This window comes from Rhinolophus hipposideros, assembly GCF_964194185.1.
Source record: "Rhinolophus hipposideros genome assembly, chromosome: 8".
NCBI classification, from domain to species: Eukaryota; Metazoa; Chordata; class Mammalia; order Chiroptera; family Rhinolophidae; genus Rhinolophus; species Rhinolophus hipposideros.
Window position 1 is genome coordinate 6155577 of NC_138054.1, and position 19026 is coordinate 6174602.

The following is a 19026-nucleotide window of genomic DNA, read 5'->3' on the forward strand; positions in this document are numbered from 1 at the left end:
ATTCCATAGTGAAATGCTTTTAGGATTCTGTATGAAAACTACTCTTTGCCACTTTAACTTTTGGTGACTTTCAGGTAATGAAAGAAGTCCAGAGTGCCCTAAGCACAGCTGCGGCCGACGACAGCAAGCTTGTGCTGCTCAGCGCAGTGGGCAGTGTCTTCTGCTGTGGTCTCGACTTTATTTATTTTATACGGCGTTTAACAGATGACAGAAAAAGAGAAAGCACTAAAATGGCAGAAGCTATCAGGTATGCAGAAATGGTATTTTTTAAATGTTGGTTTGAGTGTTTTTGCTTTTAGTGTACTGATGCCTGATAGAACGGACTTAAGCAAGCCCTGTGAACGAAATGTACATCTCCTTCCATTGAGAAACACAAGTAGCGAAATTAATTAAATCATCTGTTTCTTCTGTGGGCCTGGCATAAATTACTGCTCGCCTTGAGCAAATAACTGATTTCAAGGCTGGCTCAAACCCAGTGAGCGCTCAGGGAAAATTTAATGATTAGAGTATACAATAGCGTCTGGCTAGAGTTGCCATTATTTGTAGTATGAATGTGTTCTGTCTTCACCCCTTACATAAAGATGCATTCTCTTTCACATAAGATGCACTCTTTTACATAATAACTTAAACCATTTACTTGACTCTAAATAAATTGGCTAGGCTTTGTGACGAGCCAGTTTCATAATATCACATGCAAAGGTTTTTTTAGTACAAGCAGTACGCATTCTTATTCAAGTTCATCCTGATTTTCAACTACACATAAAACTAGATAACAGAGTAAAAAGTAAAAGTCCCCTTTCTTTCACCCCGGCCATGCACTGTTCATTTGTATGTCTTCCCCAACCCTTTTTAAACATTTTCAAATATGTATTCCATACACACAAATAATAAAGCTTTATTTTTAGTTCTGTTAAGTAAATGAAATTATACTGTTGTTTTGCAGCTTGCTTTTTTTGTTTAACAGTATGACTTTAGATATTTCCATTTCCTCTGTTTATGAATTTTTCCACTGCTGTACCGTAACAGTGCAAAAAGCTTGTCATAGAACCTCATAATTTTGCTATAAGCACATCCAGGTACATACTATGTTTATATCCCTCACTTCTCATGCTAATCACTATATGCATAATTTAAAGTATCTAATTTTCAGGGCGGCCAATTAGCTCAGTTGGTTAGAGTGCATTAGAGTTGGTTAGAGAGCTCTTAACAACATGGGCCATTGTGAGCTGCGCCCTTCACAACTAGATCGAAACAGCTACTTGACTTGGAGCTGATGGGTCCTGGAAAAACACACTTTATAAAAATTTTAAAAAGTATCTAATTTTCGAGATTAATTTTATTTGAAGTGAATGAAACCCAGTCACCAATCAGAAAGACCATGTCCTTCCCACCCACGTCCTTAAAATGATGTATTCCTACGTGACCCCTAAGGACTCTTCATAATTTATAGAAGGATGAAAACTTGCAGACTCATATAGACTTGCAGAATGGCAATAAAGTTGGGTGGATCTTCTCCAAAACCCCCAGGTGTTTGGGGAGTTGAAGTTGAGCCTCTTTTGATAATTATTGGGCTCCAGGTAGCTCAGACCCTAGCACTGACTAGGGGCACAGGGTTTTGTGGTCCCCTAAACCATTCTGGGGGTTCACTTCAGAGTTGGTGGGGGTGCTTGCTTCTCTTTGGGTGGGTCTGGAGTCAAGCAGGGCATTGCTATCTGACAGAGACCTCCCAGGGTGGTGCTGATGGGCTGGGCCCTCCCTGACAGAGCGCAGGGTCCCAGAGCCCCGTATTGCCCGGACCTTTTATAGTATTTTTAATAATTTTCAAAATTAATATGTTTCCTCATACTATATACACATGCATACAGAGCATTATCTGTTCCTTAATCATTTTTAACATTACCTTTTTTTTTTTAGGCTATGATGTAGTAGTAGGTTTTCAAAAAATAGTTTGAAGTTTTATAGTCTGATTATAAGTATTATTTCTGGTCTCCTAAATAATACCAAACTTTTAGAATACTACATGGGACCATCCTGAAATTAAACTGCTTGACCATGCACTTAATTCCTTGACAGATTGTCAGTAGTACCTCTAAGACAACTTGTACTAAGACAACTTGTAAATATTCCTAATTATTAACCTGTTCCATCCTTTCAGGATGAATTTAATTTTCATTTTTCTAGTACAAAACATTATGCCTCGGGTGGTGACTGTATGTTTTCTGTAAGATCGCAGTGACTTTATACATAATACTGTGATTTGGGGAGATCTGCTGTGAAAAGAAAATATCACTTGTCAGCCATGCCTTCCACGTTCTGGCTCACTTCACTTAAGCTCCACTTCTAAACCTTCTTGGTGCCTCAACCCTGCTCCCCGCCTACTCCTTCAGTGTCGGATTGCCCTTGACAATGGCTAAGGCTTGTATTGTTGGGATTAAAAAAAGCAGAAGATAGATCAAGAGAGAACTCATTTGTTGAACTTTCAGATAACTAAATGTTTATTCTCATCAGCTACTAACTCCCATTTTTCTAACTCTCCCACTCCCATGCCACTCTCCTCTCTCCCCGCAAAAAGCTGAATTAATATTCTAGGAAAAAGGCAGATACTCTTTTAGGGAAACTCACTTGGTTCTTCTTTAAATGAATATGTTTTTATCAATGTGAATTTTTCCTAGTGTACTGTGTCAGGATCCGAAAAATAGTTACACTAGATTCATTTAACCTTTACTCTTGCTCATTTGCATTTAAATTAATTTTTATATGTGTAAGATTGGCTTATACACATAACACTATTACTATGTATATATTTTTTTCTGTGGTATCTTGTCTTGATTCCTTAAAACTTTGGGCAAAGAATATCATGGTAGCAAGTTTTTAGAAGAAAAGTAGGAAATAAGATTCGATTTACACACTAGATTTGTGAGGTATCTGTTGTAGCTAATTCTGTTATCAGAATTGTTGGTGACAACCAATTTGAAAATAAATTGCAATGATAATATTCAGCACATTAGTGATAAACTGATTCTAAATCAGTTTATAAGTTAGGCTTTCGAAGGCTGCAGGAACTGAAGGACTAGGAGTGCCTCTCCCCAGAAGGGAGGGATCTTATACCACCAGAGTGAGATGTTGGAGGGATATGGGGAGAGAAGACTCACGAATAAATGTGCCCCGAGCACTAGACCTCTTCCCCATCCTGTCCTATTCCGGTGTATTCAAAATGAAGGGAGAGCTCAGCTGAGACATGGCAACGAACTAGCTATTAAAACTTCAGGTCCGGGTTACCTCATTTTCCCCAATTAGACTATTGCTCTTATGTGATTTCCTAACTTTTTGGTGATGTTTATGAAGTAGTAAATGTTCTTCAAAAGAATAGATAGAATTTTAATTTTGTTTAATTTTAAGACTTTTAAAACTTCTTTTATGGCAAATATAGTCTTATATAGTCTCTTTTCTTCCCTGTCATACTCTAATTCAATTTGTAGATAATTCAGAGGAAACTGAAATTTAAATTCAGTATGTTGAATTGAGCACATTTGAACATTCGTGCATTTTGATTTTAAGTTTCAAAATACACTTGCTTTACGCCCAGCAAAAGCAGTGACCAGTCCACCTTAATGTGAGGCTCCCTAGAGCTTCATCCCCAGGCCTGAGACAGCTCCTGCCTACCTTGAGTTGAGGGTGCAGCACCCCTGAGTAAGCTTTTCTGGTGCTGGGAGGTTTGTACTAAACAGAAAAGCATTTCTATGAAGTTTTGTTTTTGTGTTTTTAAATAAAACCGAATTCTCTGTGGAGTATGCTCATTTCTGGCGTCTCAGAGCCCACATGCCAGAATGTACAGATTGTGTCCTCTACAAAGGGAAAATGGTCTTCACTCCAGAGGTTAATCCATACCTCTCTCCAAAACAGCTTGCCGATCATTCCAGGCAAAAATAAAATAAAATCATCATCTTAGGGGGAAAAATTCAGTTCCAAAAATATTTCTCCAGCCTGTGATTTTACAATATCTGTTTTTAAAAACAAACTTAATTCTTTTATGCAAATATAACATGAGTGAAAACATCGTTACATGGAATAATTTATTCCTTTTACCATTTCTCTCTAGAATCATTATACTATTTTGATCATTTTTTCCCTGTTAATCTACCATCACATCCGTGGTTTCCAGATGTTCATATGAGGCAGATATGAAAGTGGAGCTACTCCAGGGCACCTGGGGAGACACACTTTGAAAATGTCTGCTTTATGTCACAGAGAAAATTCAGCAGTTACTTTTTCAACAGTCATCAGTAACTGAACATAGAAAATGTATTTCCATCATGTGTCACCCAATACCCTTAGAAAGTGGTGCAGCTGAAGTAGCTTCCTGTAGATTGTGTACAGTTATCTCAAGGGCCTATTTTTAAAAGGCTGTGTGGCTCTCTTTGTATCATTAAAACCCATTGTGATCTTTCTAACAGTGCCGCAGGCTCTTTCATTTAGAAAGTCTTAATACAACTCTTTCATTTGAACCAATTAATTTTTGCTCAGTGTAAAACTCCATCGGACCTTGGGGGCCAGGCTGAGGTCTGCGAGCTGACAGACACCTTTGAGAGCAGTCCTCGGAGCTAGGCTTGCCCTCTTCCAATTTCTACAATCCTGGCTCTCCCCTGTTCTTCATACCCACACACCACTACACCTCCCCTACCTGCCTTCATGTCAGTTTTGACAGGGAGATTAATAATCTAAGATGCTGAATCGTGATTTTCAGCGATACTCTGAACAGATTGCTCTAGGTTTTATTTACTGAACTACAGAGTGAACCCAGATTATTTTCAGTACCAAAAAACAAGAGTCAGATTTAGAATTTAAATTTCTATGATTATAATCTAGAACTTCAAACTTCCTTCAAGGAATTATCTGGTATTGATTTTGGTATGTATTTGTCTCTTTCTTCACCATGTTAAATCATCACAAAAAGCAACCTCTGAGCATAAAATGAGATTCTCGTGGTGAAAAGAAGATGCATGTTCTTAGTATGCTGTGGCAGTACCCTACCCTAAATTGAAAAGCACCCTATTATTCCAAGCTGACCCTAAAACACATCTAAAGAATAGCATTGGCTCGGTTTTGTAAAATTCCACATCCTCTGTGAAGGCTGCCGTACCCCTAGTTGCACTCTCCTTTGAAATCCGGCTATAGTCGTATTCCATAGCACACAGTGGAACACGAATGGTGTCTTGTTTCTGCTGTTCTTGTTTGGATTTCATATTTTAAACATCCTGTGAGCTTCTTGTCTCTGCACCCCACAAGCCATTCAGTCTCATTCTGTATTAACTCAGGAGATATGTTTCCAAATAATGAGTGAGTTCTCTGAAATCACATCTCAAGCCCAGACCCCGACCCCATGGTTCCTGGCCCCAGTCCTCTCGTCTTTGCTCAACACCAGGCAGTGTTAGCAGTATGCCTCGTGCCAGGTTTTCTCTGGGAGAGCTTCAAGAGTTTTAAAGGGAAGGAAAAAGGACATATTGATCATAGAACCCATGAGCCACTGCAAATACATTAGCAGTCTTTGACTGTCTATTACCCATAATCTTCACATAGGTCCTTCACATTTCTGGCGTGGCAGCCAGGGTATCATTAAGCCTTTACAATCCACAGTAAATAAATCCATCGTCTACCACCTGTGAGGGAAGGCCCTCAGCAAAACTCATAATGATTTCCACAGAGTTTATTTACATCTTGATAAATTGAATTCCATAATAGTAGATTTTTGTTGCTCAAATACACAATGTTTTGAGTAATTCCCCCATTTATTTTTTTATTTTAGAAACTTCGTGAATACTTTCATTCAGTTTAAGAAGCCTATTATTGTAGCAGTAAATGGCCCAGCCATTGGACTAGGAGCATCCATATTGCCTCTTTGTGATGTGGTTTGGGCCAATGAAAAAGCTTGGTTTCAAACACCCTATACCACCTTCGGACAGAGTCCAGATGGCTGTTCCACCGTTATGTTTCCCAAGATTATGGGAGGAGCATCTGTGAGTACCTCTTTTTAAAAAATAATTCTGGAAAACTTCCTGAAGAAATCTAGTTTGGTTATGGTTTTCAGAATATATACAGGGTGTCTTTCTCTGAAGACTTTCCATCAAATGCACTTGTAATTCAATTCTTGTTCATTAACTCATTCTTAATTCATGAAATCATAGGATGTTTTCATATTTTGGTTCATAGAACATTTATTGACACTGTTTTGCATCATTTGTTAGAAAAGGACCTCATTCTCTGAGGAATCTGTGTCTGTGTAATTAACACTGATAGCCACTAGTAGTAAATACCCAATTTCTAAATCAGACAACAGAATTTGTAATCGAAGTTTTTATTTTGTTTTTTAACCTAATAACCTAAAAGCTATACTGAAGTGAAAGGAAGAGTCACACATCTCTCTCTCTCTTTAAAACAGAAGGTACAGAAGATAAAGCTTAGTGAGGAAGGCTTGTCAAAGGCCAAGACAGGCCAAAAGCTAAATTTGTGAATTTAGCCAAATTGTGAATGCAAAGGAACAGTTATTGAAGGAAATTAAAAGTGCTACTCCAGTGAATCCACAAATAATAAGAATGCGAAAGAGCCTTATTGCTGGTTTAGAGGACGTTTTAGTGGTCTGAGTAGATGATCAAATCAGCCCCAACATTTTCTTAATAATAAAGCCAAATCCAGAGCAAAGCCCAAACCCTCTTCAATTCTGTAAAGGCTGAGATAGGTAAGGATGCTACAGAAGAAAAGTTTGAAGCTTGCAGGGACCAGTTTATGAGGTTTAAGGAAAGAAGCCATCTCTGCAATGTAAAAGTGCGAGGTGAAGCAAATGCTGCTGGAGAAGCTGCGGCAAGTTATCCAGAAGTTCTAGCCTAAGACAATTAATGAAGGTGGCTCCACTAAATGACAGCTTTTCACTGTAGATGAAACAGCCTTATATTGGAGAAAGAAAGCACCCAGGACTTTCATAGCTAGAGAGAAGTCAGTGCCTGGCTTCAAAGCTTCTAAGGACAGGCTGGCTCTCTTGTTAGGGTCTAATGCAGCTGGTGACTTTTAAGTTGAAGCCAATCTTCATTCACCATTCCAAAAATCTTTGTGCCCCTTAATTATCCTAATTCTACTCTTCCTATGCTCTGTAAGTGGAACAACAAAACCTGGATGATGCACATTTGTTGAACCATGTTCAGTAAACATGGTTTACTGAATATTTTAAGCCCACTGTTGAGACCTACTACTCAGAAAAAGATTCCTTCAAAATACTACTGCTCATTGACAATGTATCTGGTCACCCAAGAGCTCTGATGGAGATGTACAATGAGATTAATGTTGTTTTCATGCCAGATAATAGCATCCATTCTGCAGCTCACGGACTGAGCAGTAATTTCTCTTTTTGAGTCTTATTATTTAAGAAATACATTTTGTAAGGTGATAGCTGCCATAGAGTGTGATGCCTCTGATGGATCTGGGCAAAGTAAATTGAAAACCTTCTGGAAAGGATTCACCATTGTAGGTGCCATTGGGCTCATTTGTGATTCATGGGATAGAGTCAAAATATCAACATTAACAGGAGTTTGGAAGAAGTCGATTCCAGATCTCACGGATGACTGAGGGGTTCAAGACTTGAGTGGAGAAGTAACTGCGGATTTGGAAATAGAAAGAATTAGAAGTGGAACATGAAAATGGGACTGAACTGCGGCAATCTCATGATAAAACTTTAATGGTTGAAGAGTTGCTTCTTACAAATCAACAGAGAAAATGGTTTCTTCAGATGGAATCTACTCCTGGTCAAGAAGCTGTGAAGATTGTTGAAATGACAGCAAAGGATTTAGAATAGCACATAAACTTAGTTGAGAAAGCGGCAGGATTTGAGGGGATTGGCTCCAATTTTGAAAGATGTTCTACTGTGGGTAAAATGTTGTCAAACAGCACTGCATGCTACAGAGAAGTCATTCATGGAAGGAAGGAAGGGTCAATCAATGTGGCAGCTGTCATAGTTGTCCTATTTTAAGAAACTGCCACAGCCACCCCAGCCTTCAGCAGCCATCACCCTGATCAGACAGCAGCCATCAACACTGAGGCAAGAACTTCCAACAGGAGAAAGATAATGACTCGTTGAAGGCTCAGATGATGGTTAGCATCTTTGAGCAATAAAGTGTTTTTAAGGTATATACATTGGTTTTTTTAGACATAGCTATTGCACGCTTAACAGACTACAGTGTAGTATAAACAACTTTTCTCTGTACTGGGAAACCAAAAAATTCGTGTGAATCACTTTACTGTGATAATCGCTTTGTTGTGGTGGTTGGGAACCAAGTCCACAGTGTCTCAGGTGGGTCTCCAGAAGCAGTAGGAAAACTATTAAAGTAGTCAGCACCTGTGGAAGGGACAGGGAAGACATAGAGCTGGACAGAGGGAGAAGGCAAACTATGAGGCAGGCCCCACAAAGCTTTGACCTCTGGGAGCTCCAGGGCATACACGGCCCATCAGCAGTGGTCCCACAGTGGACTGAGATGGCTGGTCCCTTTATGTCCGTTATCACTAAGTGTGGGCTGTTGGAGAAGAGCGTTGTACCTGTGAATGAGGTGGCTTTGCAGCAGAGGGCATCCCCGCGGGAGCTGGTGGCTGTCTGCTGATGGCACTGCCAGCAGCGGAGGCAGTGAGACCTCCCTTGGGGGAATCTCGACAGCACATCCCCGGGTCCCTTCAGATCCACCTCTTTGATCTGGGGGGCAGCCCCTTCAGCCCCTCTCTTCCTGGGGGAGATGTGGAGGAAGAGGATTAAACAGTGATAACTGTTAAAATTGGTGGGTGAAAGTATGATGAGAAAAGATATTTGCATCCTCTCCTTACTTCTGTTGGAAAAATAGTAATTTTCAAGTGGAGGAGCGGACAGGCCGCACTGAAGTTCACGAGAAATAGACCTAACGGCTGCAGCTTGCCCTGCTGTTCTGCACTGCCAGTGACAGCGCCGCCCTACTGGAGTCCTGGCAAAGGCACATGCTTCAGTCTACTCCTAGGACGTCAGGCATGCCCACGTGTGGCACGTTCTGCAGAGACCGAGCAGCCCTTTTCTAAAGACTGCAGGACCCTCACAGCCTGGAGGGGCCCAAGGGGAGCTGACAGCTCAGTGCAGGGTGGCTTCCTGGGATCCTGGGTCAGAGAAAGGACAGCAGTGGGAAACCTGGTAGCACTTGTGCAGGGTTTGTAGTTCCATTGATGGTATTGTATCAGTGGTAGTAGTGTTAGGGTGCTGCTCACTGTAAAGTGTTGCAGAAGGTGGTAATGTTAGGGATTGCTGGGTGACGGGTTAGCAGGAACTCTTTGTACTGCTTTTGTAATCTTCCAGTAAATCTAAATGTATTCCCAAAACAGAAAATTTAAAATAGTTGAAAGAAATGTAAAAGAGGAAGTATAGGACAAATGCAGCTGCCCACGCCTGCTGCTCTCAGCTGTCTTCTTATCCTGTCTCTTCCCGCTTTAGACCACCCTCCTCCCACCTCTGCTGGCCTCAGTGGGCCACTGGTCCCCCAGGGGCCTGCGGCCTGTCGTCATGCCCCACTCAGGCCGGAGTTGGGCAGGGGAGGAGTGAGAGCTCCCGGCGGGTGGGTCCTGCGCTCCATGCATCCCCTCCTTTCTGTGTCTGCTGGCAGACTGCGCCCCCTCTGGGAGCAGCAGAACCCAGAGATTTGAAGATGGAAAGCACAACTTCCCTGAGTAAGTCATTCCAAGGCATTGAACTGTGGCTACTCCTGCTTGTACACTTCTGTCACAGTTCCATGCATCCTTCCTGTTGGGGACGTGGTACCTTAGCCAGGTCTTTGCACTGTGTGTGCTGTGAACGGGAACACTGCCCATCTTCAGGGAGCAAGTGCCTGCGCAGACTCATGCTCCGCGCACATGTTGGGCCGGCAGCTTCTGAAGGTGACTCAGCCAGAGGACCCACCCGGCTCCTGCTGTGCGGGGAGAAGGACCTTCTGGTCTGGGGCCATGTGGTGGCGGCCAGCGGACCGGATGCCCACAGCTTCAGTGAGCATGCCCGAGGGCCTGCAGGCAGAGAAGCAAGCCCGGACCCAGAGGAAGTGCTGTGAAAACGGGCCCGACCTGCTGGTCTCCTGAGGAAGGAGGCTGAGCAGCCGGCGTGGCATGCGTGTCCCCTGCTGGCAGGCCGCATGGCCAGCCGCGACAGTGGCTGCTTCCGCCTTGATAGATAAGGCAGAGCCCGTGCTGCTGAGCTCCGTCTCACATCAGAGCTCCTCCGTTCATGTGTCCGTCATGCCAGCACCTGGGTGGCCAGCAGCCCAGACTGGCCGGTGTCACTGCTCTTATGTGGCTGTTCGGTTCCTCTTCATGGTGGATGCTCTCTGACTGACACTGACATGACACAGCAATCTGTACACTTGCCTGGTCACCCATCCATATGCCTCCACCCCAGACCTCTGTGTCCATTTTCCAGGCCCCTGACCAGCCAGCCAGGCCATTCACCACTGCCCAGTTCACTCTGGATTCTAACTCTGATCACCTCCTCCTACGCCAGGTAGATGACCAGACACATCTGTCATTTCAGAGCATTCCCCCACCCACAGTCGTTTTGAGCCAGCACACCCGTAAACCAAACTTGCTCACAGGGAGTCCCCCATTCGGCCATAGGTGTTAGCTGAGGCGGGGCGCAGGTGCAGCAGAGGCAGGTGACTTTGGGTCTAAGCCACTTGCTTGTGCATCTTGCCTGTGCCCTCTGCTGTTTGTGCCTGATCCCAGCTGTGTGTCTGGCCCTCCCTGGCCTTACGCCTTGAGGGCCTGAGAGAACTCAGCTCAGGATGGGCGCTTCCGAGATGTGGTCAGTTGCTGTCCTTGGTCTGCTGTTCTGTTTCTACCAGAATTGTTTTCTAAAAAGGCATGCACTTCTCTGCTGGCTGGCATAGTCTTGCTCTGGAACCCCAGGAGCCGGCATGAGATCATCTTTCTGGCATTTGCCATAAGCTTCTCGTGGAATCTTGTCCCACCCTCTCCACTCTTGGCCATGGAAGTTCTGGCATTTCAGCTTGACTTAGCCTGAGCCATCACTTTCTCCATGCTTCTAGAAGCCATCGCAGTAGCAAGGTCACATCATTTCCTTGGGCACTTGCCAGGGTGTTAAATCTTGTAGTTCAGGAGAACTCCCAAATCAGTGAATTCCCCTGTCCATCTCTGTGGTCTGCCCTCTGGTCAAGAACCCTTAGAATTTGGTCTCGTGTCTTCTCCCAGCTCCACCAGCACATTCTGCCTCTGTCATGCCGTTCTCCTCCGCTGGAGGCGAGGTACAGGCCTGCCAGCCAAGAGGGAGATGGGGCAGGGTTTAAGGGAAGTGATGCTGTCTCGTAAAGATTTCTGCATCGTCTTCAAGCAAGGGGGCAACATTGTCCTTAATAGGGGTGGGTGGGGCATTTTCATGCAGGCTCAGCGGTCAGAAGAGTCGGGGATTCAGAATTGGGGGCATCCACCTGAAAGTCCCCATACCAAGTTTGTCCCCTCCTCCCTTCCTCACACAGCCAGCCAGACCTTTCGCATGTGGGTGATTAACCTTGTCTGGAGCTTGGCCACTCTGGCTAATAAGTTGGTTCTGGGAGTGGCTCTTAACTATCTCTACCATCTTGCTCCCCTGCTTCTGTCAATGGCAACTAGCAGTTACCTGTGAGAGTTTCAGCCCTTGGATCGCCACCTATGTGGGGCACTTGGGTGCTCCAGCTAGTCCAGGAAGGTCCTCGTTGCCAGCCAGCTAGGGAGCAGTCCTGCTCCAAAATCCCTTTCATCGCTGCTTCCACTCCTACCTGTCACAAGTTAGTTCCTGTAGAAGCAGAGCCCAGGTGGGTTACGGCAAGCAAGATGTGGCTTAGGTGTCAGCCTGTGGCAGGGCAGATGGGGCAGGGCAGAGGTGAGGTGTAGTACAGCTCTGACAACTCCCTCGCCGAGCCCGGGAGCTGCTCTGGGCCAAATGTGATCATCCCAGTTGTTCAGGTGCCCTCTCCACACTCAGCCATTGGACACAGCAGCCCCAAGAAGGGCCACCCATGCATGAGGCTGCCCAGGGAGCTCTCGCCAGTTGTCTGCAAACAACATTCCCGACAGCTGAGCAGCAAGTATTTCCTGGACCTGCGGGTCTGGGTGAAATATCTGGGTCCGCCCCAAGTAATCTCCACCTTTTGCAGGTGAAGTGCAGACATGCTTGGTTGTCTGTCTGGTGGTTTTCACTGCACTGCACCCACTTAATGGTTAGTACCTGCATCTGGTGGTAAAGAGTCATTGTCGAGAAAACAAGTTCATTTTGAGTTATTCCTGTAAAATAGTTGTTTCCTAACAGTTACTACCTATTCTGCTAGTTAAAGAGTCATTATCGTCAGTAAAATTTTAAGCTCATTTTGAGTCATTACTTTAGAGGAGATTGAAATAATGGGGATTCTGCCCTCTCACTGTATATGATGTTTATGCAAATGTACAGAAAGGGCAGATTTGGGGAAAATACTAAACATTGGACGTTCAAACACATTTTGGGCAAAGGCAGTTTGGAAGGGGAGCCCTTGGGCAGATGCTGAGGGGCAGGGGTCTTAGAACTCACTGCTCAGAAAGGTCCGTAAGTAGTTTAAAGACATCACCAAATGAGCGCCCACCCTTCTGTCACTCGTCTTCCCCTCTCAACAAGTCTTGACAAATCAGTACTTTTTGCTTCTCCTTGATTCCTGGTGCCCCTTGGGCAGCAGTTCTTTGCCCCGCGCTCCACCCCTCGAGGGCACGTGGCAGTGTCTGAGACTTGGTGTCACCACTGAGGAGGTGCTGGTGGGTGAGGCCAGGTGTGCTGACGGCGCCCAACGATGCACAGCAGTGTCGTTGGCCCAGGTGAGGAAGCCCTGCTCTACAGCAAGGGCCCGGAGCCTCAACGTCTGCTCTTTGGAGGCAGTATTTGTTTAAAACCTCTGTACAAAATGTGAATAACGTTGAGGTAAGTTGTATTGTGACAACTTTTGTTGCCTGTGACTACCCAAATAACGCAGTTCCTTTCATGAGCTTTTGGTGTATGTGAGCTTTCAGTAGCCCAAGGCAAGACTAGAACAGTTTTGCTTTTCCCCACTTGGTAAGTGCAGAACTCTGCAGGAGGATAAGCCAAAGGAATCCTATTAATCAGGATGGAAAGAACACGCAGACAACACAAGCTGTGAGAGCTGTCCTTCTCTTAACAGTGTCTGCTGCCGGGAACGCGAGCTTGCAGCTAAGCTATTTATGTTAGGAGTGTAGCCTTCCACAGTTTAGCCCTCCTTGTGCCCAGTAAACCTTCATGGAGTACCCACTCTGTGCCAGACACTGCAAAGTCACAGTCCTGTCTCAGGCACCAGCCCTGTGAAGCCTGGACCTTCACGAAAGTGTCAGTCAGGTGCTGTGACTGACAGCTGAAGGAACCTCAGCTGAGGGAGCACGAACACAAAAACTGTCAGACACATTCTCTCGTTTGTACACCTGGCAGCTCTTGGTCCTGAGGTCCTTCCCCTGACTCTGCAGGGCGGAGCTGCCCTCTGGGGACTTTAGAGACGGGTCCAAAGCCACTGCCGTGCTGCCTCCGTGGGATTTGAAGCTCCCTGATCCACCCAAGCCCGTCAAGTTTCCTCACGTGCCTTCAGCATTTATCATTTAAACAGTTGAATAATTTTGACCACATTGGATATTTTTGTGGGCTGTCTGTGTTTAGTCCCTAGTTCAGTCAGCCATCTTGGAAGAAAATGGCAGCTGATAAATTGCCCAGTGACCATATCTGCATATCTGTTATTTGGGCATTAGTTAAAAACCTATTTGCATTTCTATACAATGAAAATTTAAAACTACTGGAAATTATATGTTTAAGAACATGCCCATTCGACTTGAGAGTATTTAATCCTACTAATCTTACCAAGGGAATTTTTCTTACTGGTTTTACTTGATAACTATGTTTTAAACCAACTCCCTGCCTGTGCTTACATGAGAGCATTAACGACCTTGAGTCAGTCCCACCATTCATACTTGTGGGTAAACTCAGAAATGCCCCGCCCATCCAACTACCTGAGATACAGAAAACTAAGCAGGGAAACAGCCTCCAGTGACAGCCAGGACGAACTTAGCCCAGATCTAAAGGGAGGAGGAGGATGGGCGCCAAGGACAGCCCTCTGACTAGAGGAGAAGAGTGTTCTGATTGGCGGTCGGTCCTACAGGCTGGCACCAGACCTGCAAAAGAATCAAGAAAAGGGGAGGGAAGAGAACAGTGGTAGATAGGGCTGTAACTTGTCCTCCAGATGGCAAAAAAATAAAAATTCAGAGAAGTGATGGGAAAACAGAGGCCCGGTGGAGGCAATGGAGAAGGAAGTACATGAAGGTGCTCGCGTTCGTCACCCCACTCTCAGCTCACACTCGGGGTCCGGTGGGGTCCTTCATATCTACCATCTGAGCTAAGACCCTGTCTTCACGTTTGTCTTGAGAACTTACTTCACACTTAACCTAAGTGATTTACTTGTGGTGTTGTCTTCATTGTATAGAAATGCAAACGGGGAAATGAAAAATTCTGTTACTAGAGAGCTTCCCACTAAGTCTTTTGATCAGGGACTCCTGTTCTCTTTTCTCGTTGGATCTGCCTTTAGAACTATCTTAACAGCTAACAGTAAGGTTAAGTCAGATTTGTAAATCCATTTTTTATTTGAGACCTTTTCACTGAGAAGAAACTGCTTGGGGATTTTGTAGAACACCTCCAAACTCTTTTAACACTCATAGCTTGTCCAAAACTTAGCTCAGATAACAGACTCCATTTTGGGACTAACGTGAGTCGTGCAATTCTTGTGAAGACATCGTTCTGCAGCCTGTGTTGAAAGGGTGGTGAATCGGCCAGGCATTTGCTTTGCCAACTCTTGTGCATTCTCCAAGCTGTGAATTTCACATGCAGTCAGCTTTCTAGATGCACTTACAGAAAAGGTCACAGGTACTGTCAGCTGCAAGAGGGACTTAACACTTTCAGGCCTTTGCATAGCAGTGATTTTTGCCTTTTTAGAAAGGGAAGTCACCTACTAAAAGTGTGTTTTACCTGAGCCCAGAAGCTTCTGCGTGACCATCAGAATCTTCAGGAAGAATAACCATGCAAGATAAACTACAGATAGGAAATTGTCGCATTAAAATAATACAAAGTTTCTTTGTCAGCTATATACTGGCATTCTCCCCTTTCAGCTTATTTCAGCGTTTGTGAGCCTATTGTTTGAATCCAAGGCAAAGGTAAAAGCGGTTTTGTATTTTACAGACACACAAATGCTAACTTCTTCCACTGAGTCATTTGAAGTCGTTACCGTCAGACCCACCATAGTGGGCACTTGGACGCGTTCAGGTCCTGGGTAGTTTCTTGTTGTAACGTTCAAGCAATAAGCTGGCCTCCAAGTTACGCTGCAGCAGCACATTCAGTGCCCTTGGAACACTGTGCTGAGAACAGGTCACCATTGGCCTCTCTGCTGCTACATCGGGTAGTGGTTCTGTGACTGGCTCAGACCCCTAAAATTGCAAATTTCCTCGCTTTGCTTATGCCTCAGTTTCCCAGGAAACTGCTCGTGTATTAAATGAGTTCACATATTGGGAAGAGTAGGCAGGCGGAGAGGGACATGCCAATAACTTCAAATTAAGAACAAATAGATCTTCTCTAACTTAGATTTCTTGGTTAAGTCCATTTGGTTCTCCATTACACCATAAAGTTTTTTATGTTCTTTTATTTTTTTAATGGTTGGCTGGTCTGTCACTTGCCATCTGCGTGGTTGATTGCACCTTGCGGGTTTCTCAGTGCACGGCCTCAGAAAGGTGTACTTTGAGTGGAACTCTGGAGCATGTGCAGTGAGTCCCCCCATTCAAATGCCCGTGTTCAGTTTGAATTTTTAAGGGGTGAATTTTGGGTTTGGGTGTAGCCTGCCTGCCTGCCCCGCATACTTCATATCAGTTTCAACTCTTCTGTTCAGGCAAATGAAATGTTGCTTAGTGGCCGGAAGCTGACGGCGCAGGAGGCATGCGGCAAAGGCCTGGTCTCACAGGTGTTCTGGCCCGGGACATTCACCCAGGAAGTCATGGTTCGCATTAAGGAGCTTGCCTCATGTAATCCAGTGGTACGTCGAATTCGTTTTCTTACATGTGTGACTTCTTCTTTGCCATGACCTTTTCTGCTCCCTGCACAGTCACCTTCATGGGAAACACTGATGAAAGCCATCATGGATGCCACTGCTCCAGATTGGCTTACCTTGCCCTCCCTCTACAAATACCCAAGAATTAAAGGAATACATTTCAATCTCAGATTTAGTAATTTTTAAATGACCTGTAAAAGTCTACAAAAAACGTTTATATAGTTGTTTACTGTTTCCATAGCCCTTTCATATAATCACATTTTTTTTATCCCCCCACAGTGAATCTAAGTTTTTGTTTTGTAAATGTGCTGGATAATATTTAATCTTCGAACAAAATTACATTTAGCAAATTATAAGATGAAATGTTAAGTGATATTAACTGACCTAACTCCCATGTAAGCTGTCCCAGACGTATGAACAGCTCTCATTATTAAAATTAAATTTTGGTTAGAAAATTCCCTCAGCAGGTCAGGAGTTTTCATTGAGCGTCAGAAGAGTTGATGTCCAGTTCAGGCTCCATCCACACTGGCCCGAGCAGCAGCATGGGCCAAGGCTGGTCCTGACGTTGGGATAATGCCAGGGTGCAAATAGCACAGCTCTCTTTTGAAATAGCTTTACCTCCACTTCGAAGTTTAAAATTTCGAAGTGAACATTATGGGCATTCAGCATCTGTACAGTCTGAAGCATAATGAAACCTAATGTGAAACCCTTCATACATATATTAGGCCTGATGTATATTGTGAAAACATGTCTGGTAGCCTTTTTAGCAGTTTGCTCATTGCCTCCATAAACTTGGGGGCGCAGTGGAGCCGGAGACTGCCGGCACACCCTGCTACCTCACTAGCTAACCAACCGCATATTGTTTGGTCCAGGTCCTTGAGGAGTCCAAAGCCCTTGTGCGCTGTAACATGAAGGTGGAGTTGGAGCAGGCCAATGAGAGGGAGTGTGAAGTGCTGAAGAAAATCTGGGGCTCTGCCCAGGGGATGGACTCCATGCTGAAATACCTGCAGAGGAAGATCGATGAGTTTTGATGGGCAGGCTGCCTGCTGATGACACTGGAATTGGAGCAGGACACCTGTGGCTCCAAGCTGCCCTAATCCACCCTCACAGCCTAAAACAAGTTGACTCTTAGCTCACGCTTGGAAGCTAGACTTGAAACATCCAAGCTATTTATTATCAAGGAGTTTTTAAGTACTGTAACTTTAAAATAAATACAAAACTCCTTTGTCCAAACAAAGTTATTTTATAGTTAATATACACACAAACATGAAAGTATAATGGTGAGCTCCAGACTGCTCTTTAAAGCTCTAATTTTTGTTTTGTTTGGGTTTGTACTTTATAAAAAAGAAAAGTGTGTTTTACTGGTTTGGGGTGGCAGAAAAGTCTGGAATAATATTTGTTTTCCTTATTTTTTCCTTTTAGAACAGACTCTAAAGAGGTACTACCTGGCCTCACCTCCCCTGTCCCTAACAGATATAGAAAGAGCTGAAATGTGCCTTTGTCTCCAAGAAGGTACAGATACCTCAGAGGTGGAAAATTCTAAATCAAAAGTAAGACTTATCTTTTAAGATAAGTATTTCTGATGAAAAATCCACTGATGAACATGTCCCCCAACTAAAGTACGTTTAGGATTCATGCTGAAAAATCAACTGATTCTTCCATTCTTTTTTAATATGTCCGGTTCTTACCCAGTTAACATGAAGAAACCACTGTCTCTCTAGAAGAAAGCTTGTTTTGCAGTATTAGTGAATCACTGAATAGCTTAAGTATGAGTATATAAGTTATAAGTTAGTTTTAGTGGGTTTTAATAGTTTTTCTGACCTTTTTGAAAAAATAACTACAATGCTTCTTGTTGCTGGGTGAGAATTACTACTTTACATACAGTTTTGGTTTTCTATTTGCAGATGTGATTGATGTATTACACCAAAAAAAGTATTTTTATGTTTATAAAGTGTAATTTTTAGGTTCACTTAGAATATATTTTATTTAATAAGTTAAAATTCTTTTGGCACACTATTAAATGCAGAAACTCCTTTTTAAAAAAAAAAAAAAGAACTACCTTATATTCGACATTTAATGTTCTTGGTCTCTGCTTTTCTGTCTACACAATATATACTGAGTACAATATGGTGTCCGAGAGTGCCCTCTGTAAATAGACATTCGCATTCCTTTCAGGAGTGGGGACTGATTCTTGATTACAGATGCCTGTTATTAGGCCTCTGAGCTTGCAATCATATTGAATGTATGAAGAATGAAATAAAATCAAAACCTTATTTTTGTACAGTTTTGAAGTTTATACTTAGAACCGACCACCTCCTGGCTGTGTGGAGAGCTGTACAGTGTGTAAATCTGCCTTTACCTTGGATTGGTTGGTGCAGTATTTTTGCATCTGTGGGACCTACTTTTTTCGTTCAGTAGTTTGAACTATATATAAACTGTACAATCTGTAAAGTTTTTATAGAATAAATATTCAGCTGTGAAAACTGGTTAAATAAAACTAATATTTCTTAACACATTTGAAATGTTTCTCTGATAATTCACTTCTGAAGTTTCTCAGTGAACGTGTAATCTTTATGAAATGTTCATACGGGCATTCAACATCTGTACAGTCTGAAGCATAATGAACCATGTAATGACACTTCGGATGGAGCTAGAACATGACCAGTAACCTCCCCAGTCACGTCGACCTCACCCTTCCCCACATTACCGTTTCCTGAATTTTGTGTCACTCATCCCATGGCTTCTCTTTCAAAGAAGCATGTTTCTAATACATATTAGCTAGTTCTGCCTATTTTGAACTTTATATCGTATACAAGCTTCTGTGATTTACATCTTTGATTCAATATTAGAGAGTTTAAGAAAGTTTAAGAGAGTTTAAGAAATT

General features: G+C 43.4%; 1 protein-coding gene across 2 annotated transcripts in view; it reads left to right on the plus strand.

Annotated features, from left to right (window-relative positions):
* Positions 1-18657, plus strand: part of CDYL (chromodomain Y like) — a 207985-nt gene extending 189328 nt beyond the window's left edge. For both annotated transcript variants that reach the window (XM_081054736.1, XM_081054737.1), the window contains exons 4-7: positions 75-247; positions 5804-6014; positions 15984-16127; positions 17015-18657. In XM_081054736.1, coding sequence (XP_080910862.1) covers positions 75-247; positions 5804-6014; positions 15984-16127; positions 17015-17173 — 687 coding nt within the window. In that variant the 3' untranslated portion in view covers positions 17174-18657. The remainder of the gene's footprint in view (positions 1-74; positions 248-5803; positions 6015-15983; positions 16128-17014) is intronic.
* The last annotated feature ends 369 nt before the right edge of the window (positions 18658-19026 follow it).